Source organism: Chanodichthys erythropterus, chromosome 3, assembly GCF_024489055.1.
Source record: "Chanodichthys erythropterus isolate Z2021 chromosome 3, ASM2448905v1, whole genome shotgun sequence".
NCBI classification, from domain to species: domain Eukaryota; kingdom Metazoa; phylum Chordata; class Actinopteri; order Cypriniformes; family Xenocyprididae; genus Chanodichthys; species Chanodichthys erythropterus.
The window spans coordinates 69,058,853-69,083,121 of record NC_090223.1 but is presented as its reverse complement, the minus strand read 5'-3'; the positions used below and the strand labels follow the sequence as shown (position 1 = coordinate 69,083,121).

Below are 24,269 nucleotides of genomic sequence, written 5' to 3'. Positions count from 1 at the left end.
GGAGGCTGATATGTAAATTAGTAATGATCAGAACAAAATTTATAACTTGATCATTTATGTTTCATTGACCAACCGAGTGCAGATCTGATGACACACTGAAGTGATAGTGAGAGCTGATTGACCTTAAAGGGTTAGTTCACCCAAAAATTCTGTCATTAATTACTCATTCTCATGTCGTTTCACACCCGAAATACCTTCGTAATTTTTCAGAACACAAATTAAGATATTTAGGTTGAAATCCAATGGCTCCATGAGGCCTTCATAAGGAGCAATGACATTTCCTGAAGCAGTGTTTTGAAATCGGCCATCACTAAATAAGTCGTTTTTTTGGTGCTCCAAAAATATTCTATGATGCACTTCTAGGGTTTTTGGCTTTCTGCAAGACAATCAATTACACAGGTTGTGTTTGAAAAGTGTCCTTTAAATGCTTGGGGCGACATCACTTTGACTGTTTCACGACCAAATATCATGCAACCATATAACAAGATCCTTGGTGTGTTCAAGACATTATTATTCCAACAGTCCTGCTGACCTGACCTGATGTTTTAAATTGTCGTGCTAAATCAGCCGTGACAAAGTTTTGCCTTAGTTGGTCCACAACCGACATGAATGGTGAAGTAGGGGCAAATACTTGCGAGCGGGATACAAGGGGTTTAAACTCAATGAGTGGAATCCCTGTAAACAAGAGAGAGTCTCCATCACTCTTCAAAACACTATCTGCAACAGGGCCTGATAATGCTGGCAGTGGTGGAGCACTCATTCTGCAGGTGATGGAAGAGCCTCTAGAATAGGTGTGGTCCTCTATCTCTGGGTCTGACCACTGTGTTTGGACATCACAGAGCACGGCTCCTCATCCCAATCCATCTAGTCAAGCTCATCTGAGAGTACAAATACAGTTCACAATTATTAGGGCATTAGAGACATTATCACTTTACTTTTTTCGGGTGGTCTTTCATAGCCCAACCACAAAGTAGGATGCAGGTTTTCCTTTGTTAGATTTTTAGTTTTTTGTCGACGAAATTAAATGAGCACATGACAGTGTTTTGGGTGGTCTCTTCAAGTTTAGGTTTTTCAGCCACATTCTTCCATATTCCTCGTCTGTTGGTAGGCGAAGGAACCTGTACCGTTTGTCATAAGAACAATCCCTCAAGGTTAAATCAGAAGATTTTTTGTAAAAATATTTCTGTAACAGCTGCCAAAAAATAGCTATATAGCTCCACTGTAGTTTTAAACAAATTTAAAAAAAAAAAAAAAAAAAAAACATCCCTTCTTCTGTTTTTTTCACAAATCACACCCTGTACATTGTTTGTACCATATTTGTCTCTATTTTAATTTTAATACATAAAAATTATCTGGTAAAGTAGTTGGATTTCTATGCACTTCTGTGATTGTAGACAAAGCATGACTTTTATTTTGGAGTGGCGACATGACGTCATAAGACTGCTCCGCGCTCCTGCATCTGTGATTCTGCTGAAGAAAGGTTTGTTTTAAGAATTTAAGCTGTTTTAATCGACAGAAACAGTTTTGTAGTTTTAATAGTTTTACCAGCGATGTTAAATGAGTTTATTTACTATTAAATGTAACATTGTGATCTAACTGTAATGAAGAATATTTGTGTGAGTAAAACTCATATCCACTGACGAGAAACAGTAAACCTGCGTCTCATTTCTCTCTCTCTATATATATCATAAATCAGTTTATCATCACAGTGGTGTAGTCTACGAGCGCGAGGATACGTAACCATGCAATAAATCACAAAATATGATTTGTGGTTTGTTGCTTTTGACATGAAACAAAGTCTCATATTTCTCAAAGTCTCAAGTTTCATATTTTGAGCATTTTACTTCGGAATAATAATAAAAAAACATATACAGTTTTGGCGCTCTTTAATGTGTAACAGATCGCAGTATCAGTTCAAGAAAAGCGGCAGCCTGACGCGCCCGTGAACTGATCCTCTCCTCTGCTTTAATACCAGTTACAGCGCGAAATAAACATGAAGGAACATCTGAAGGTAAGATAAAAAAATACAGTTCAACTTAACGAAATCCATATCATGAGATATAATCGCTTAATCAGTGTTTAAACTGCGGAAAGACGTTAATAACAGCTTGTAAACAATGTCACCCCACATGGAAAGAACCTATATGTGGATATATATGCGTACATATATGTACATATAATATAGGAAAACGGCCAATTTTATATATGTCACATATATTAAAAACCTATATCAAAACCTATATTGAAACATATATGTTTATATAGGTTTTTTCCATGTGGGACATAACATCACATTTACTTTAGAAAAACATATTCAGTGACCATAAACTCGTTAGTCAGCTAGAAAAATGAACTCTAGAAAGGAGCATTTAGCTAAATATATACACCATATTACCTATTAATTATAATTTTTTAATGTTCTTCAATAGCCTATATTATGCATGTTTGAATAAATCCGTCAAGTTGACAGCCACCATTTTTGTATATTTCAAAACACGAACTGGAGTAGAAATAAATTTAAAGTTATTAGGCCTCAAATAACCTTATTAATATAAAAAATTCCTTAAGTGTAATTTAAGTTTGTAAACAAATCAGTTCATTTTAACCTTCAATATTAATGTAGTACCAACTGATTCCCGTTATACAGCATCAGATTTTTTTTCTTGAGAAAATTTGCCATGTACTGTACCTGATATACAGTATATCCAAAATAACTGATATCGAATTCAATTGCAAGTTAGTGAATTGAAATGCATAACTATGATGACAGACTGACATGGTGCAAAACAGAAAAAGTCCAAACAGGGTGATATTGTGACATACTGATAAGCCTCATCTTTCCATTATTGTTACACTCTAAAAATGCTGGGTTAAAGTTGGGTTGAAAATGGACAAACCTAGCGATTGGGTTGTTTTAACCCAGCAGTTGGGTTAAATGTTTGCCCAACCTGCTTGGTAGCTTTATTTAACTCAACTATTGCTTAAAAATGACTATATGGCTGGCTTAAAATGAACCCATAGGGTGGAAATTGAAAATCAGACACATAAGTACTAGAGGCAACAATAATAATCAAAAGGTGATAATTTATTAATAAACAATATTATGCATGTTTATTGCTTAACTATTATATTTAATATTAATAAATGTTAATTTCCAACATATTTTGGGTTCATTTTAAGCAAGCAATACAGCAATTTTTACACAATAGTTGAGTTAAATAAAACTACCCAGGAGTTTGGGCAAACATTTAACCAAATGGCTGGGTTAAAACAACCCAATTGCTGGGTTTGTCCATTTTCAACCCATTTGGGTTGTTTTTAACCAAACAATTTTTAGAGAGTAATAACAGTTGCAACTTGCAGCCTTAAATGTGCATTGAAATTTTCTAGCTGATAAAACTTATGCTACAGGGACCTTATTCATATAACATCTAAGGCCATCTTAACTGGCTGAGTTAGATGGTGATTGATACTAAACAGTAGAAAATCAGTCCAGAGGCTCTTCAGCTGTAAATGTCACTGGCTGTTAAAGTCTTATGTTGATTATAATAAATTGACATGTAAATAACACACACATAAGCCGTCTTTCAGAATGCTCTCATGTAGCCTTGATCAGATGCATACTATATGCATTAGTGAGTGTGGCGGTGCTTATGGGGTGTCGCTCTGGGACGGGTAAGTATGAGGCCGGGAGGGAAAAATCACAGTATACTCACTACAAAAAACTAGACTACACCACTGGTTTATCATGAGCACGAGTTCAGTCTCTGGAGAGTAATGATGGAGAAACTGAACTTTTCAACTCCGAGTCAATTGAATCAAACACTTTGAGAAATGATTCAGTGAATCACGACTCGTGCTGCTCAAACAGTGAACATGAACGAGAACAACAAACACTAACAAACAAACTAATCATGTTTTCATCAAAGATTAATCAAATATAATATATAACTCATTAAATAGCAAATGTAGATAATAAATGCCTGAAATATTAAGTTTATTAATTTAAGCATTAATTTTGAGCAGGCACGTGCACACATAGACAAAAAAGGGGCTTGAGCCCCTGCACTTTTTCTTCCTCGAGAGAAAGTACCCTTTTTTCTGGGGTGCTTTTTTTTTCTTTTTTTTATAAATCATATATATTCATGTTTACGCACAGCTTCGCTGTCAAAAATATATTTACTGAATAAAAAATGCTATAGGCTATATAAGGTCGGCTTTGTCGAGTTCAGCTGCCCTCCCTCCGCGACACACCATTCATTTCCGCATCTTCGCCCCGCCCCACCTCATGTTTGCTGCTGGCTGAAAACTTGTGACAACTATTCCCGGGAAAACACAACTGCTGTCTGGCGATGAGAAGCGAAAAAGAAAAAAGCCCTAGATGGATCCATCCCGTGCATTTCTTTTAGGTAGCCTATGTATGTTCACAAACATGTGAAATTTGTGAAACTATTTAGGGTGAGATTATTTATACGTTTAACGCCGCGTTAATAGTTTGACCACCAGCAATGCGTCTGCCTGATTTGATACTAATGTAGGCCTAATTTATGTCATATTATAATTTCAATTATTTTAATGCGTTGCGTTTTGAACCATTGTAAAGATATCTGTAGCGCTGTCAATACCAGAAGAGGAGAATCCATGAACCGCATTATTAGACAGTTTTCTAATGATGCACGATTTATTATAACTATTTAAAAATCATAATACAGCATTACATAATGCTATTCTTAAATCTACACTTACACAGGATAATACAAGTTTAAACCCTCTGTCTTTGCCTGTTTGATGTCCATATATTCTTGTTGAAGAAATTACAGTGGCTGTAGCATTTCTATCTTGCCTTGCCAGGCAAGTGCTGTGCTATACTGTGTAACAACAAAAATCAGCAGGCTTTTGGCGCCCTCTGCAGGCATTTGTTATAATATATAATGAATTTATAACATTTCAGTGGAAAAACTCTTGATGTGTTTAAATATGCAGATTAGCTTGTTTTGGTTAATTAGAAGAAATCTACAGATGCAAATAGACGGATGGTTGTAGGCTTAAAATAAACACCATCTAAATGTGTAGGGTTAGGGTTAAGTTTTCTTTCCATTAGAGTAAAAGACATGGAAGCAAAAATAGACCAAAATCTTAAAATTGTCCACTACAAGAAATAAGTCTTGCAATAACCAAAAGAATTAAAACAATTTATTGATTTGTGCAAAATAAACAAATTATTTGTGAAACTATGTCCCTCTCTTTGGTGCAGTCATTTATTCTAAATATATATAGCTACTTGAAAATAGTAATGTGGAAAACATGCACATTGTGGCATAGTTTCCTTTGCTGTTGCCTTCTCTTGTGATAAACCTAGTGAACACTAAAGAAGACCATAGTCTCTGTGTGAACTGATTATTTTGTAGACATCTGTGGAGTATGAAACAATTGTGTCAGTGTGAGGGAATTAAAATAATTTGATAAGGAAGTCAGAGTTGTCTTAATATATTTAAGGGTTTATTATTTTTTAAATAAATAATTATGAGAAGTGTCCTTTTTTCACTTGAGCCCCTGCACCCAAAATGTCTGTGCACGTCTTTAGTTTTGAATGTTTTTTTGTTGTCTAAACAGGTCATTAACTTTGTTAATTATTCCCTTCTTAAAGATGGCGTTAATTAAAGAGGAGGAGAGTGAAGACATGAAGATGGAGTTTATTAAAGAAGAAAGTGAAGATATGAAGATAATTATTAAAGAGGAGTCTGAAGACATGAAGGTTGAGTTTATTAAAGAGGAAAGTGAAGATATAAAGATGGTGTTTATTAAAGAGGAAAGTGAAGACATGAAGATTGAAGAAACATTCAGTGTGAAACATGAAGATACTGAGGAACAAACAGGTTGGTTTTATTCTCACAGCTGAACTCGGTTATTTGATCATTATTAAAAAATAATGATCAAATATCATTTGAAATCATCTCTGTCTCTCTCCCGCTCTCTCTCTCGACGCACTGATCACATGTTGTATTTCCGCACAGGCACATTTTAGTACGTACACATTGTTTTCACACACATTCAGGATAATGTTTGGATTTGTCCTGTGTATGTTCAGTATCGTAACTGGACTGGTCTAAAGTGTAAACAAGCTCTTTTCTGTTGCCACACTTCACACTGTGAATCCTCAAACTAGTTGTGCTGTGTTTATTGTGTGTGTGCTTTAGTGTACATAAATGTATGAATTATTTGGACTCATAGCATTTGGTGATTTGGTGTCCTTTTGGACTTGGATAAAGTTGTTTTTATATTCGCACATTCGGACATCTGTATTCAATAGCCTTGTTAATCACACTACATTGGACATTCAGTGGACATTCACAAGTAAATTTGCCATTAAAACAATACTTGCCTATTTTGATCGACTGTGAAAAATGTTGTAAGTTGACAATCGTTGGTTGTCAATATCATGCCGCTGCTAAAAATTCGCAAACATTCATTTACTGCACATTTATTGGAAAGTTTGAATTTATCAGAAGTCCGAATGTGCGAATATAAAACCAACTTTACCCAAGTGTCCTTTTGGAGTCTGCAAGTGTCCTCTTTTTGAAAAGACACCTAAATTTACCTTAAAAACCTGGAAAATACAGTTTTGTGAGAATCACACTTCAATCTGATGTATGCTTAATTTTACGATAAGTGTGAGATTAATCGTGATTAATTGCGATTAAAATTTAATCTATTGACAGCTATAATTTTGATGTTAAATTCACTATTGTATTATATATAATTGTTCTAAACACAGTATTTAGTTCAATTACATCAGAAGTAACTGTAATTAAATTACAGAAAAAATAGGAGTAATGGATAATTTGACATGGTTTAGTGTAACTTTTACCAGGTTTGGTTAGTGGTGTCTAAAATGCATCTTTACGCACAACTACCAGCCTGCATGGAGAGTTTCTTGAGACTCCAGAGGCACCAGCAGCTTCAAATACCTGTTTGCTGCTCAACACTGGCTTTTTTATAGCTGCCCTTTTAATACAATTAATTTTTTAATTTTCGGTCTTTATCTGACCGAGTTCTGCTGTGCTCTAAATCACTCACAAATCTTATGATAATTCGATAATCTCCATTCAGTTTTCACACAATATTAGTTGTTTTCATGCTGTAACGTCTGGACCAATCAGCCACACAATTATTCATTGTATTTAATGAATTACCCATAAACTCACTCTCCCTATCAAAGTTCTCTGAACTCATCCCCCTAAAACTGTAACCAGCATCCCAATGTTGCTAGCACACAGGCCAACCTAGGTGTCCTGTTACAGTTATATGGTACTTTTATGACCCAGAAGAATTCTGGAGAGACTAGTGACTCATTCTTCCTGAGAAGGACAAATAAACTCTCTTAATCCTATGTATTATCTATATAACCACTTGGGAAATGTATAAACATGTATCCAAGTTTCCCATCTCATGACTTTCCTTTTATAGGCTTTATTCTATGTATTAATTCTCTCTTTTGAACTATTTTGGTATTAATGTTCCATAGTTGCAAATGTATAGTTAACTGAGATCACATTGGCAGCATGCTTGGTATCTACGGACTCCAACTTTCATTTCCTATTTGGTAATTTATGTCACATGTTACTAACTCTGTGACACATTAGTATTATAAGAATCTAGAAGGTTATTCTTTCATTCATCCAATCCAGTGTCTTATGCTAATATCTTGCTACAGAACAAAGACTCGTAAAACTTCCCTCTGAAAGGGGAACTCCTTATTGGCTCAGACACCTCAAGAGGGTGTGACATCTTCACCCCTTATATTCACTGATCACAAGGAACCCCCTCTCTTCCTGCTCTTCCTCCTCTTCTTCTCTTTTACTGATGAATGCTGACGTCAAGATGATGCTTTAAGAAGCTAGAAGCTTCTAAGGAACCCCAAGCTTGTGCCAGGCCTCGGCCTAGACCTTCCATTCACCAAAGATCCTCTGAATCCAGCCGGTTCTCTTTCGTCAAGAAAATATCAGCAAAGATTCAACGGGAGCCTCCACAAATTGCATCAGGACAGTTTTAATTCAACTTGGAGAGACATGCAAGTATCAAACTTAGTCTCATTATCGGATACATTGAGTATCCTTACCCCTTTTAAAGAAGGGCCTGTTAAAACTAAACTGATGGTTTGCTCAAGGCTGTTGATCTGCTGAATGTCCAACAATGCTGTAACTTCTTGCTTCCTGTACTCTGCTTTCTCTCTCTCTTGGTAAACTGTATGCATGTATGTGTGTGAATGTTAGAGTAGTTTAAGTGTTTAGTCTAGTTAATAAAGTCTTGTTCATGTCACACGTAAGGTTGTCTGTGTTTTGCGCTCATGTACTGGAGTCCCTATTCATGTCGGTCCTGACTACAGGCTTTTAGTAGAATAAGATTGTTATTTCCCATAACCTGGAAATGAACATTTCTTAGTTAATAAACAATTAACACTGTGTGTTCATTGAACAACAGGTTAATTGATTGTAATATTAATTTTATTACATTAAGTTAATTTTATTGACTGATTAAAATATTAATAATTAATTATAACTAGTTATGATTAATTATTCATATTTATTTTGAGCTAATTTGCTACAATGCCTTTTGCACAACATTGCACCATTTCATGCTTTTCATCTTCAGAAAGATCTTTCTTCCTCCCCATATTGCATGAGAACTGTGACTTGCTTAATAATGTGGAACAACCTCTAAGTAGGGTTTCCATAGACCTGGCAAATTATTTTGTCTGAGATTGATACCAGTTATCTAAAAAGACTTGGATAAATAAACAAACACACATTTTCTTAGAAATTCTAAAATCTGAATGTTTATTGTACTGAAATCTTACTGATATGTCATTTGCATAATAATTTGGAACGCAGTGTATGTACATTTGCCGACTCCATTTATTTATTTTTTCAAATAAATGACGGCTGTTAACAGCGACGCAAAGAATTGTGGGCTATCTGCAGCAGCGAAGGATACACCTCATGCATCCTCCGAATTCCTGTGAAAGAAGGACGCATTCCAAGGTCGCGTTCGGAGAGTCCTACTTACTTTTCTGAAATGATACTGCCTCAATGACGTATGCGACCTTCAAATGCGACCTCTGGAGGATGCACAGCTTCTCTCTCAGCCACTTCCTTTTTCCTGGTGGCTTTATCTGGTCTCCCCATGTCAATTACTGCAATGAGACACGGGTGTTTATCATTTGCACTTGACCTGCACCGCTCGTCTCCTGCGTCTCTCCCGCTGCTGAACCACGCCCCCCCCTTGCCACACACTCGCACTTCTCCTATTGCTCCACACCAATCTTTTGACCCGAGGGAGGGGCTCTAACAGACCAATCACAGCGCTTGCGGTCTGTGTACGATTGATGCGTTACATTACATGCGTCACAGAGATGTTGCACATCAGGCTACATGTGGTACTCACAGCCTATGCCATGCCTACAGCGTACACGTGACGCAGAAATAAATCGGCCTTAAGTCTTCAGGAATGCTTGAAAATTACAGGCAGGTGTATTTGATTAGGGATAAAAAAAGACAGTGGTCCTCCACTACCAAACCTGCCCATTCCTGATCCATAGGATTGGATAGGATAGGATAGGGTATAGAACATACATGTTGTTGGTTTTGATGCTTTAAATGTCTAAATTGTTTTGTGTCTATTTTTGTCCTAGACCTAATGGCACTGAAAGAAGAGAGTCATGAACCTAATGAAAGGGAAGAAGAGAAAGAACATTATGATAAACATCATGATTTCATGAATGGGGAAAGATCAACACAGGTTTCCTCACAAAAAGGAGTTCAAAAGACAGGACCTAAGAGTTTCACACACAAAAAACACAAAGTCCACATGAGAATTCACACTGGAGAGAAACCTTTCACCTGTCAACAGTGTGGAAAGAGATTCAGTGAGAAAGGAAACCTTAAAGCCCACATGAGAATTCACACTGGAGAAAAGCCTTACACCTGCCAACAGTGTGGACAGAGTTTCAGTGAGAAAGGAGGCCTTAAAATCCACATGAGAATTCACACTGGAGAAAAGCCTTACACCTGCCAACAGTGTGGAAAGCGTTTCAATGAGAAAGGAAGCCTTAAAGTCCACATGAGAATTCACACTGGAGAAAAGCCTCACACCTGCCAACAGTGTGGACAGAGTTTCAGTGAGAAAGGAAACCTTACAGTCCACATGAGAACTCACACTGGAGAAAAGCCTTACACCTGTCAACAGTGTGGAAAGAGTTTCAGTCGAAAAGGAAGCCTTATAGACCACATGAGCACTCACACTGGAGAAAAGCCTTACACCTGCCAACAGTGTGGAAAGAGTTTCAGTGAGAAAGGAAACCTTACAGTCCACATGAGAATTCACACTGGCGAAAAGCCTTACACCTGCCAACAGTGTGGAAAGAGTTTCAGTGAGAAAGGAAACCTTACAGCACACATGAGAATTCACACTGGCGAAAAGCCTTACACCTGCCAACAGTGTGGAAAGAGTTTCAGTCGAAAAGGACATCTTATAGCCCACATAAGCACTCACACTGGAGAAAAGCCTCACACCTGCAGTCTGTGCGGGAATGGCTTCAGACGGGAACGAAGCCTTAGAGAACACATGAGAATTCACACTGAAGAGATGCCATTACATGTGATGAGTGTGGAAAGAGTTTCATATATAAAGATAACCTTAAGGTCCACATGAGGATTCACTTGAAAGAGAACTGAACTGAACTCTTTGAAGTCGTTGCTGTGGAAAGAGCAGAGGTGTAAAGAGTACCTGAAAACAATTCTTGAATAAAAGTACAGATACCATTACAATGAAAATTACTCCATTACAAGTCACCATTTCTAAGACAACTTGAGTAAAAGTCTTGGAGTATCTGAGACTTTAACAGTACTTAAGTGTTTTACTCATGCTGAATTTAGGCTCAAAGATGTACTAGTCCTCGACATTAGTCCAGAAATGCCACTGAAAAAATAAGAAAAAAAAAATTTGATTGATGGAAATCATGTTTATTTTCTAAAATCTAAATAAAACGGAACTGCTCAATATTGCAATAAATCAAGGTTGACACAACATCCTCTTAAATGTTAAAAGTGTGGGGGGTTCTAAGATGGCGGCCAGGGAGTAACAGCGATTTTCACTAGCTCCCGCACCACTCGGCTAATTACCTGTATTTTATAAGTTAATTCAGACACAACTCGGTGGCTTTGGTTATGTCAGTGTTGTAGTATGTCTTTGGAATCTTTTTGGCCACAATCTTTTTTGAAAATGCCTCGTTCTACCAAAAAAACAGAGAAAAAGTAATCTTCCTCGGCCGCGTTGGATATTTCGCTGGAACAAGGTGATGGTGAAGAGAACGACGAGTTTGAGCTAAGCCCAGCCATGGCCAAGGCGTTTCAACACATGATGGAGACTATTTCCAAGACAATAGACGTCAAACTTGATCCCTTAGTGGAGATTATACATACTCATTCCCAGGAATTGGAAAACTGCAAATCTCGACTGGATGAAGCCGAGCGAAGAATCGTTTCGGCGGAGGAATTAGCTGATAGCATGAAGGCTCGTGTTTCGACTTTGGAAAATCGAGTTGCGTCGCTTACTGAGCACGTTGATGATCTACAAAACAGAGGATGGCGCAAAAATATTCGTATTGTCGGCTTACCAGAAGGGGCAGAGGGCTCAAATGCGGTGGCTTTCATCCAAAAATGGATCCAAGAATTTCTTCAGCTGCAGACCGAGGGAGCTTACATCAAGATCAAAAGGGCTCATCGTACTCTAGCTCCCAGACCAGGTGCCAAGGAGAGACCTAGGCCACTAGTGTTGCGTATGCACCACTTCGGAGACAGACAGAGGATTCTTGAGGCAAGTAGAAAGTTTTCTATGGATGGAAACTTGCAGTTTGAGAACTGCAAAATCTCCTTTTTTCAAGATTTCTCCGCCGCATTGCTATGAAAGCATAGAGAGTTTGATTCGGTTAAACGCCACTTGCAGGAGATCGGTCCCTGCTATGCAATGTTATATCCAGCTAAACTGCGAGTAACCATTGGGAATACCACTTACATCCTCGGCTCGCCGACAGCAGTCTCTGGGTTTATTGCGGAGATTGGTCAGGATGTTCGACCTGAGGCAGCTGACAGTCCACCTGTGATGGACGAATGACTGACCTGATTACGTTTCTTTTTCCTCTTTTTTTTTTTCCTTTTTTTTTTTTTCTCTGTGTTGCGTTTGGTATCCACTGCTGTTATTGTGGGATGGTGCGGACGATGTGATTACGCAAGTTTACTTCTTGAGTAAGTTTGGTGAAAGTTTTTTGTTTCGGACTGAACAGTAGGGATGTTCTCTTGTGTATTGAGTTCCCTTTTTGAGAAGGGAAAACGCCTCCTTTTTCTTATTTTATTGTTTTGTTTCTTTTTGTTTTTCGAGTTCTATCGAATGTTCCATTGCCCAGAAACGGCTGTACTTTTGTTATTATGTTTGTGTCTTTTCGTTGTATGCACAACTTATGTACAGGAGACTGTATAAAGGTAAAGTTTCAGCTTGTTTATTTTATTTTTCTATTTGATATATTTACGATATTAAAACGTATTATGTATAGATGGTAATCAATAATTTAAGAGTTTCTACATGGAATGTAAGGGTTCTACATGGTAAAATTAAAATTCAAAAGGTTTTTGATTGGTTAAATAAGGAGCATGTTGATCTGGCAATGTTGCAGGAGACCCACTTGAATGATAAAGAACACGCTGGCCTCAGACATAGGTGGATTGGGCAAATTAATTTTTCTTCATTTACAACGAGTAGCAAGGGGGGTAGCTATTGTTGTTAACAGAAATTTGCCCCTTAAGATTTAATGAATAAATAAATAAATAAATTCCTTGCTACGAGCACGTTACTGTCATAACTGACTTACGTACTGTTGTTCTCATGTTGTTTCGATTGATTCTACTATTCTCATTTGTAAGTCGTTTTGGATAACAGCGTCTGCTAAATGACTAAATGTAAATGACTAAATGTAAGTTTTTATATATATCCATATTCCTATACTTCAACCATTTTGACCAATACTTGTAAAATGTATCCATGTTTAATCTTAGAGAGAAGGTGAGTTTCTTCATATCATACATATCTTTTACAATCATTATCCATTCTTCTTTTGTTGGTGGATTCTCATGCAACCAATAATAGTTTAAGTATGTACTTATCTTGAGTATTACAATCAGTTGGTATGTTTCCTAAATATATAGTACCAAAGCTGTTTGATTAAATTGCTGGACATTTCCAAAATATGTGAAAGTAATCAGCCATAGAATTATTACATTGTCTCCAACAGAGTGCAGTTTCCAGATTACCATCCTGTAAATATTTTCTTTTTGGAGTAATAAAAAATTGTATTATATTCTTCCACGAGAATTCTCTCCACTGACATGAGCTGGAGGTAGTATACTGTGTTTTACAAATGTTTAGCCATTCTTCATCAGATAAATTTATGTTTGCTTCATTCTCCCATTTATCTTTCACATATAATGTAGAGTGATTTTTAGAAGATTGTATACTTGAATATATTCTTGATATCATTCTTTTGAGTCCCACTCTTATACGCATCAATAAAAACATTGATGATATTCATTTCAATTTTTTCATTATTTTTAATATTTTTGTTATAATGGTTCCTAAGTTGTAAATATCTAAAGAAATCTTGTTTTTCTAATATATAGGTGTCAGTAAGATGTTGGAAGCTCTTTAAACCTGTATTGGATGAGATTGTACAATATGATGTAATGCCTTTCAACGTCCATTGTTTAAACCTTGAGTCCAACTGAGCAGGTTTAAAATCTTTGTCATAGGCCACCCATCTTAACAACCATGTTTGTTTCTTGAGCTTAAAATTTTTACATTCCTTGAACCAAATATTGAGAGGAACCATCGTCCAATGGCTCAGTTTATTAGAGTACTTAATCTTAATGGTTTTATCCCCTAATAAGGAGGGGAGGGGAATTGTCCAGCTGGCTGAATTCTAATTCTTTCCATCTTGCATCATACTCATTAGTACACCAACAAACTAAATATTTCAATTGTGCTGCTTTATAATAATCCTCCAAACAGGGAAGGGACAGTCCTCCTCTTTCCTTTGATAATTGTAGTGTTTTAAGTCTGACCCTATGCTTCTGATTTTTCCATATGAATCGTATGAACCATATGAAAACGTTCATTCTAATAATTTCAATTTGATTATACAAACCAAGGGTTAAGGGCATCCACCTGTCCAAATCTACTTTTAATTCTTTTGTTATGGATTCATAATTTATATTATATGTTTTTGTCACATTCTTTGGTATGATAACTCCTAAATATTTAATATTATTAGTTTTCCACTTAAAATTATATTTAATACGCATGTTCTCCTGTGGTGAATAATTAAATGAGAGGGTCTGAGTTTTGTCTAAATTTAACCTGTATCCTGAGTACCACCCAAACTGTTCAAGGCATGACATAAGTTTAAGTAAACTGGAGTCCGGATCAGTGATTGTCATAAGAATATCATCCGCATATAAACATATTTTGTGTTAATTTCCTTTAAATTGGAATCCTGATATATCTACATCTTCCCTAATCGCTTGAGCAAGTGGCTCTATGAACAGTGCAAAAAGTGTGGGACTTAAGGGGCATCCCTGGCGACATCCCCGTTCCAATGTAATTGATCTAGAAACATTATCATTTATTTTAACCTGGGCTGTCGGTAAATGATATAGTGGTTTAAGACATCCTATAACCTCTTTATTGAAACCAAAACGTTGCAATACTAGATACAAAAACTCCCATCGCACAGAGTCAAAAGCCTTTTCAGCATCGAGGCTAATTACCAAAGATTTAGAATTATTTTTGCTCATGCTATCAATCAGAAATAATGTTTGTCTTACATTATCTTGTGTCTGTCTGGTCAGTATCAATCAATTCAGGAATTATATTTTCAAATGTTTTTGCAATTATGGAAGCATATAATCTATATTTAAAACAGAAATGGGTCTATATGACCCACACTCTGTCTTATCTTTTCCAGCTTTTGGTATTACCGATATGACAGCTTGTTTCCAAGATATTGGGGTTTCTCCCCCCTTAAGAACATGGTTAAAACATTTTAAGAGCATAGGTTTTAATAATTCCCTAAATGTTTTGTACCACTCTGCTGGATACCCATCCCCTGTAGGGGGATTTTAATTGTTTGTTGAATCCTTTACTGGATAGACTACTTTCAAGGAACTGCCCTCCATCTAAACAATCTAAAACGTTATCAGCTTTATATAAGGAGTTAGGTTATTCTGATGTTTGGCGTGCCCTTAACCCTCTGCGCACAGAATTTACCTTTTATTCCCCTCCCCATAAGTGTTATTCTAGAATTTATAATTAATACTGTTGTTTACGATCATGCTATGGTGCTATTGGATTTGTTAGTGGAAGGTGCTCCAAAACGTACTAAGCACTGGAGATTTAATACGTTATTGCTTAAAGACAACAAGTTTATTTCATACTTTAATTCTGAATTTAAGATTTTTTTGGTGGATCAATTCAGAGTCTATTGATGATCCATCTCTGTTATGGGAGACTTACAAAGCCTATATAAGGGGTCTAGCTATATCTTATTCCATTTCTAAAAAAGGAAACAAGTAGAGAAGCAGGAATGCTTAGAGCTAGAATTTGAAAGGGCTACCGAAGATCATGTGAATGATGCTTCATCTTCTTATTTGGAGAAGTTGACCATAATACGTGCTTTCCTGCTTTGTTGTCGCAACAGGCCAAAGTTAAAATACTTTTTTCAAAGCAAAGACTGTATGAGCATGGCAATAAACCTAATAAGTATTCGTCTTATTTATTGAAAAACAAATCAGGCCCACAATTTATCACCTCTATTATGGATTCTTATGGTAAGCAATCATTTGATTCTGGGGTAATAAATGCTACATTTAAGCAGTTTTATTCTGACCTATATCATACTGAATATTCAACAGATTTCTTTGATCACTTAACGCTTCCTAGTATATCTGATGAACAGAGAATAGCTTTGAATGCCCCCATCTCAAGGGAGGAAGCCTTATTGGCTCTACGTAGTCTACAGCCAGGCAAATCCCCAGGCCCAGACGGTCTGGTGTGTGAAATATATAAAGAATTTGAGCATCTGCTCATAGATCCCCTGTTATCTATGTATGATCATTCATTTATGACAAACAGATTGCCATAATCGCTTAGAGAGGCCAACATTTCCCTCATTTAAAAAAAAAAGAAAAAGATCCAGAGCTCTGTGGGTCATATAGGCCGATATCTCTTCTAAACGTGAATTTTAAATTGCTTTCAAAGATCCTTGCATTACGGTTGGAGAAAATACTTCCTTCTTTCACTGATAAAGACCAAACTGGTTTCATTAAGGGCAGAAGTTCAAGTAACAATATTAGAAGGCTTCTAAATGTCATTGAGCTTTCTCACAAAAGTAACATTGACACCCTTAATTTATCATTAGATGCGGAGAAGTCCTTTGACCATGTGGAGTGGCCTTATTTATTTTATACCTTGGAGAGGTTTGGTCTCTGTGATAATTTTATCAGATGGGTGCACATACTTTATTCTGCTCCACTTGCGGCAGTTGTCACTAGCAGTCATAGGTCGGACAACTTTCCTCTGTCCCGTGGCACTAGACAGGGCTGTCCCCTCTCCCCGTTGCTCTTCACGATAGCAATAGAACCATTAGCTCAGGCGATTAGGGAGGGGGCGGCCGTCTCTGGTGTTTCGGTTGGTCTTAAACAACACAAGAAATCCCTCTACGCAGATGATATCTTGCTCTTTTTGTCTAACCTTGATTCATCTGTGCCTGCTTTAATAGATATTAATTCATTTGGGAAGTTATCAGGGTATAAAATAAATTTTTCCAAATCTGTTGCTTTGTTACCCTAGTGCTTTATGATAATTCGATAATGTCCATTCAGTTTCACACAATATTAGTTGTTTTCATGCCTTTTGCACAACATTGCACCATTTCATGCTTTTCATCTTCAGAAAGATCTTTCTTCCTCCCCATATTGCATGAGAACTGTGACTTGCTTAATAATGTGGAACAACCTCTAAGTAGGGTTTCCATAGACCTGGCAAATTATTTTGTCTGAGATTGATACCAGTTATCTAAAAATAAATGGATAAATAAACAAACAAACATTTTCTTAGAAATTCTAAAATCTGAATGTTTATTGTACTGAAATCTTACTGATATGTCAATTGCATAATAATTTGGAACGCAGTGTAATCTGTTTAAACATAAACACATACTTTAATCTGATTATGGAAGACCAAACATGAACTGTGTTCCTTGTGAACAGGATTGGTTCAGTATAATTATAGTCTAAACAGACTATTTAATCATTTCATAGCCACGTTAAATAAAAAAAAAACATGAAACAGGAGGGCAGTTAAGAACAGGAAATAACACAGTCATATTACATACCCCAAACAACTAGAATCTAATCTGATACACGGACGAATTGTCTTACTTAAACTTTTTGTTCAACAATTGCTTAAAAAATGAAACACCACAAACATGTCATTGATACCAAATCTTCCACAAAACAGACAAAAACTCATCAAACTTCCATCCTCTCATCCATCATGGGCGATACTTTATTCCAGACAGAGACATCAAGCATCATATGCCTCTTGGTGACTGGTTTTGGCTCTGGCACAAGCCCCAGGAAATCTTCATGACTGTACCACAGGATGTCGTCTTTCAGAGGCCAAAAAAAACACTGTTAACTCCAATGATAGACATTGTTTTCACCTGGACAAACTCTTCATCGACATCCTGAACAACACCTGGGTATGCCTCCCCATCATAACAGACCACACACCATTCTCCCACCAAAGACATGGTTATTTCAGGCATTGTATTGAGCATCCCTTGGCATGGCTCTGTCTTCATAGTGGTTTTCTGTGCTTTGTTGAGGACCACAGACTCAGGTTCCTTGGATTTGCTCCTTTACTGTTAAGTGAGCAGTGAATGTCACCTTATCACCACCTTTCTTTTTCTCCCTGATTTCAGTTTTGCTCCGCCATTCCATCCACTCTAGGAATGACAGCAAGCATGAAGTAATTAGAGGCTAGTGTATTGTTTAGGTTCCATTAAACACTAAATCATACTTTCTCTTCCGCTGATGCAACTCTGACTCTGTTTCAGTGCTGGAGCCCTTTTCAGCCCAAATCAGGCATTCGTTGGCCTTGTCCTATGTATCTGAAAACATCACAAAAACAGATTTTCAGTTCATTGGCTTACATTTACAAATTATACATCTAGTATATTGATATTCATTTAAAACCCTCACCTTTGGTACTCAGTAAATCAAATGTGTGTATCTCCCATGTGTCTCTGTTTGGCTTTTCATGCAGCATCACTGCCCTCTTGATCCTCTCATGGATCTTATATGGAGGCCAACAGCATCCCTCCTTGCTGCACCAGATTTCAGAGATGACAGCTAAACTGTCCTCTTCATTTGGGAAATTGACCACAGCAAACATTGAACAAAAAGATGAAGTGGTTCACTCAATTTTCACAATCTCGATTTCAATGTATCTTATAACATACAAACCATTTTTTACAGATAACTGTAGGAGTTAAACTTTTTTTTTTTTACTTAATTTTTTTTTTACAGGAGCCTCACATCCTACAAATGGAGTGATGGCATGCCAGCAAAGTATTTTTTGCATGGTAGTAGCACTAACTTCCGTTGCACATTTGTGGCTTGGGTAAAAAGAAGTTCATCCTTCAATCCAGGGAGATGGGTAATGTCTAGCTGTGATGATGGCAAGGGATAGTCTTGTTCCTAAATCTTCCGAAATCTGTTCCTCGACCACCAGGTTTTGCACAACAACATCATTGTTCTTCACCTGGACACAGTTATTTCCAGTGCACATCTGAACAGAGAAGTGAGCAAACTGCATTTTTGCATAGTGCTCTTTCACATTTAGACCATTTGGGACTGGGCCGTTGTCATGTGGTCTTTGTAGTGTCTTCTGTAACCAAGGTTACCAGATTAATATAGAAATAATGTTATCAATATTATAACATACTAATTTATAAACAAAATTATTGAGAACTACTTAAAATAAGTGCAATTATAAAAGAAAATATTAATTTTATTACACACATATATTTTTACTTGTTTATTAATGTGACCAATAGCAAGTAGTTTTGAACTTAGCATGAGCCAATAAGAGCGCAGAATGTGACGCAGCGGAGAAATAGTTTTCCGGGTTTTGCACGAGGTTTGCATAGACATATATACGTAGACGCCTCATGATGTGCTGGAGCGTGATCCAACGTCGCCGCCATATTGGTTGGGTCTCTCCACTCAACGCTAGAACCAGAGTAAATCGGAGTCAACGGATAGCGAGCAATTATGCCCGTATTTTGTGCAGCTTACAGTTGCAATAACCAACGCAGTATTGATACCAGATCGCATGGGATTACATTTCATAAGTAAGATTGAACAATGATTTAGGTTATTTTACCATTTAAAAAATTATGTCATCTCTTGCTGTTTTTTTTCTCTTCACACTTTGAAGGATTCCCAGTGATACAGGCTTGAGGAGGCAATGGGAAGTTGCTATAAGACGGGAGGGTTTTGTTGTGACTAAGTCGTCAAAGCTCTGTAGTGAGCACTTCAAGCCTGATGATTTTGACAAGACATCTGTCTTCAACTTCCCATGTCATCTCCAAAGAGTAGGTGTATTTTACTCTACATGCTAACAGAGATGTCTATGATTCATATGTAAAACAAAAACGGTAAAACCGTTAGATATTTCTGCATGTATAGGAATTAGTGATGTATTGTGTATTAAAATACACTGTGGGATACTAAAACCTTTTCAAGTGTTTTTAATGAAGTTGTTTTTAAGTATTATGTTTATTATATTTTAGCCTGTAGTGACAAGGAACACAAAAACTTCAAGGAAAGCTGAAGAGAGCCTACCAGTGGACCTTTCTCAGCATTTTCCTGAAAGTAAGCCTCAGCCCAATGATGTGAGTATTTGTAGGCTATTTGATATGTCCCATACAGCTATGAGCATCATGACTGTGGTCATATCGAAATCTCTCCCTTGCTTTCTGCAACTCTTTTCAGAAATACTCATACACTTATATGTATATGAGTATATGTTATAAATAAATACACACCTTCTTTCACTGACATTTGTTGTGTGAAGCTAGATATGACATTTGTTTTATGAAGCTAGATAGCAATAATACAATGGAGGGCGAGTGCACTTACAACTCAACTTTTTACTTTTTTTATCAGGGAGGTCTACAGCATCACACAGCGCCATCTAAAGCATAAAACAACGATTGCAGGATAACCCAGTTTCTAAGACTAAATACATAGCAACTTTCTCTCATACATGCACCCTTTCTCTCTTTCCCATACTCATGGTGCTGGCAGTGATATTACGGGTAAGAAATTAAGAATGTGTGCCTACACATATGCAGTGCTATGCACCAAACAACTGTGAGTGGTATGATATAAACATCACTGAAAAATTTTTTATCCTTCTTTCTACTAGGACTTTGCCCATTGCCCTATTCTCCTACTCATCTAAAGGCCAGACTCAGTGAAGCTTTGGCTAGAGTGGAGAGTCTAGAGCGGGAGAAGCAAAATGCAAAGACCCGGGAATGGAGAGCAAAGAAAACCGTAAAGAGTCTTCTGGAAGATCTGAAGGAAAATAACCTTATAAATGAAGAGTTGAATGAAAGGCTTGGCTTCCACTCTGGTAAAAATAAATTAATAATACAACCTTGAATTGTATGTTGTTTGCACTCTTTGTCAGACTTTATAAAGGTATTATTTCAAGGGAACTTTCTAAATAGTTTGTCTAACTAGTCTAACTGAATTTCAGATCTTCAAGTAGACCTCTTTTCAAAGCGGGGCCATGAATACACCAAGGACCAGAGAGAGTTTGCCCTCACACTGCACCTCCAAGGTCCGAAAGCCTACAGTTACCTGAGGGATTCTCTGCATCTTCCCCTGCCACATCCACATACATTGCAACGGTGTAGTACATCCCTACATAATGTACAACAAACAGGGAACTGATGTAGAAGTTTTGAGCATGTATGTGCTATTTTCACTATTTTTTTCTTGGAAAATGCCTTCCAAAGTATTGGAAAAAAGAACAATCATAGAAAAAAATGAAAAAGTGCCCAAAATAGGGATCCAAGGGTTGAAGCACTCAAATAGCTATTTATTTTCTTTTTGTAAAGGAGGATGCAATCAGTGGACACCAGGCCTGGGCTCAACACAATGATGTTGGACATGTTGAAGATGTGAAGAAGACCCTGCTAAATATGGCTCTGTGGCCCTCATGTTGGATGCCATGGCCATCAAAAAACATGCCCAGTACAATCCCCATACCCAGAAAATGTCTGGATATGTGGATATGGGGAATGGCATGGATGAGACTGATTTAGCCACCGAGGTGCTTGTTTTTATGGTGGTAGGAATACAGGGTCATTGGAAAGCTCCAATTGCCTACTACCTCACAAAGTATCTGTCTCCAGACACACAGAAGGTCCTGGTTGTCCATGCTCTGGAGGAATTGCATGCACGTGGCATAAAAGTGGTCTGCATGACAATGGATGGACATGCCTCCAATGTCAACATGTGCAACCAGCTCGGGTGTCAGCTAAAGGGAAACCCCCATGAGCCGTTAAAAACCTTCTTTGAACATCCAGTGAATGCTGACAGGGTGTTTGTGGATATGCATGCGGCCCACAAGATAACAAACAAGCATGTTCAATTTGATGGCCAGAAGATGAAAGTGTCCTTGGCTGCTCAAACATTGAGTCACTCTGTAGTGGTAGCACTGCGCACACTGAGGGACCTTGGTTATTCACAGTTTAAAAACTGTGAATTTAAAAATTCATTGAGGTTGTTATATAACACTGCATATTCTGCATGAAAGCCATCTCTGTTTATACTTACCTGTAGAGGGAAATCCAAGCAGAGCTGTGTACTAGGGCTGGGCGATATATCGAATGCTTTTGTCAAGCGCATTTCTTCAGTAAAGCCGGTTCCCTGATTACCGCTAAATCGGCTTAAGCGGCAATCAGGGAACCGGCTTTACTGGCGAAATGCGCGTGACAAAAGCATTCGATATATCGCCCAGCCCTACTGTGTACTAAATAAAAGATTATAATTTGATTTCCATGATACGATACTACTGTTATGGGTGATATATCAGTTAACAGAGGCTTATGCTTTTTTAAGATGATTGACAGGTTGTTGGACCTGAACAGCCGCAATCCCCGTGCCAAGGGATACAAAGCTCCTCTGGGTGCTTTGAATTGGACAGAGAGAGTAGAGCTCTTGTTGAGAGGCAGGGAATACTTGCTCAGTTTGGTGATGAAAGATGGCACACCCCTCCACCAAACAAAGGTTTTTTTTTTTAAATATCGTATGGTTTCCACGAAAAGTTCACAACATCACAAGTTAATATGATGCTCTGTTCTCTTGTTACGCATCGAGTTCATAAGATGCTCTTTCTCTGGTTTGGATAGTTTTGCTGTCTGCAGTTTTGTTTCTGTTGACTCTTCTGTTCAGTATTTTTCAGGTCATCCAGGAAAGGTCTCAAATATGGTATGTATGTTAATATGATGTTGCTGTTTGCAAAACCAGAGGCAGGAGGTGATGTGAGTCCCTCCTGCTTTAAGGAGCATATCTTGTATTGCACTTTTTCTTCTTGTTTATGATTTTTGTCTCTGCATTTTAGAATCTTCTTGTGTTCAGTGTTTTTCAGGTTATAGAGGTGTCAAATGGTATGTATGACATGTTCTTGTTTTTAATCTATCCTTGTTCAGTTTTAATATAGTTCCTAGTTGTTCCTGACACGGACTTATACTCTCAAGAAGCACCCAGTAATTTTGCACCCAGTAGATTTGTACTGCACTTAAATCATTTACCATTCAGGGACTTTATTGGAGCAAAACATGTATTGCTGCCGCTATCTCTGTCACCATGTGTTGAGTTACATGTTATGAATATTTGTAGAAAAGTAAATTAATGTCTTTCAATAACTGCAATTACAAGGTGCTCTTGAGGTGTCTTGTTTTGCCATGATCTTACTGATGAGACGTTTTCTTTTGAAGGTATCTGTCAGTCATTGGCTTTGTCATCAACGTGGACACATTGTTGATGATGATTCCTGACCTGCTCCAAGTTCAGCGTTATGTCTGCACATACCGCTTCAGTCAGGATCACTTGGAGCTTTTGTTCAATTCTGTCAGGGCTTCAGGTATAATTTTCATATTTATAATTAGTTTTTTTAGTCCATTGGCCAGACCGGATATTGGTACCTTCTGGGTGGGCAAATTAAAGATTTATATATATATATATTAGTACCTATACATCCCTAGTTTACAGTATGTTTTGATGTGATAGATCTCTCAGGCTGGTCACTTATTGGTGGCTATCACTTCATGAAGTAATCCACCCCCTAAAGTAAACGGCACATCAGACACCAGTGTGTATTTTTTTTATAGCCTACCTTTGGAAGAAACATGGTTATACAGTTATTACCTTACTTACCTTTTATAGCCTACCTGTGGGCAAAAAATGGTTATACAGTTTCCTTACTTAACCTCAGAAAATATATCTATTATGACTCTGACTGTCCCCATTAAACATCTCTGTAATCTAAGGTAAAGGTTTGTAAAGGTAATCTAATGTAAAGGTTTTTTTTTTTTTTTTTTTTAGGAGGCTGGAATAACAATCCAACTGCAGGGCACTTCCAAGGCATTTTCCGTCGTCTGATGGTCCGTTGTGGTGTCTCACCAAGTGGGTCAGGCAACGTGGCAGCACAAGATGAAACCGTGTCCCTATCAGCTGCAGACATGCACTCTGTTTTAATGGCAGAGGAAGAGCTTCTGTCCCCATTTGCAAACATTCCTGCAGTCATATGTGACCACAGTTACCTGCCCACCCGCTTTGGTGGTCTTGTGGACAATGCCCTTGTCTACATTTCAGGGTTTGTTGTCAGAAAAATTCTGAAAAAACTGTCCTGTGAGGTGTGCCGTGCAAGCCTCGTCACAACTGCTGTACCCTCATCTTTTGACCAGAGCTACCACCTGCTTGAACTTAAAAACAATGGTGGGCTGATGATCCCCTCAGAGGGAACAGTGAAGGTGGTCAGAGCAGCAGAGCGTGTGATTCGACAAAACTCAAAGGAACAAGGTG

The 24,269-nt window shown here is 37.5% G+C and overlaps 2 protein-coding genes across 3 annotated transcripts; both read left to right on the top strand.

Moving 5' to 3' along the window:
* The first annotated feature begins 1,423 nt into the window (after positions 1 to 1,423).
* LOC137006776 (gastrula zinc finger protein XlCGF57.1-like) lies at positions 1,424 to 13,602 on the top strand. Of its 2 annotated transcripts, XM_067367817.1 has the most exons (4): positions 1,439 to 1,480; positions 1,901 to 2,011; positions 5,648 to 5,876; positions 9,692 to 13,602. In XM_067367817.1, the coding sequence occupies exons 2-4, from the start codon at positions 1,994 to 1,996 to the stop codon at positions 10,708 to 10,710; spliced, it is 1,266 nt and encodes a 421-aa protein (XP_067223918.1). In that variant the 5' UTR covers positions 1,439 to 1,480; positions 1,901 to 1,993; the 3' UTR covers positions 10,711 to 13,602. The 2 variants fall into 2 exon arrangements, with proteins under 2 accessions (XP_067223927.1, XP_067223918.1); XM_067367826.1 differs by lacking the exon at positions 1,901 to 2,011 and having other exon boundaries at positions 1,424 to 1,480.
* A 5,840-nt stretch (positions 13,603 to 19,442) lies between these two features.
* On the top strand, positions 19,443 to 21,144 carry LOC137005429 (THAP domain-containing protein 6-like). Its single transcript, XM_067366327.1, has 7 exons — positions 19,443 to 19,522; positions 19,609 to 19,765; positions 19,964 to 20,065; positions 20,340 to 20,372; positions 20,505 to 20,553; positions 20,602 to 20,808; positions 20,935 to 21,144. The coding sequence occupies exons 1-7, from the start codon at positions 19,443 to 19,445 to the stop codon at positions 21,129 to 21,131; spliced, it is 825 nt and encodes a 274-aa protein (XP_067222428.1). The 3' UTR covers positions 21,132 to 21,144.
* Positions 21,145 to 24,269: the final 3,125 nt, after the last annotated feature.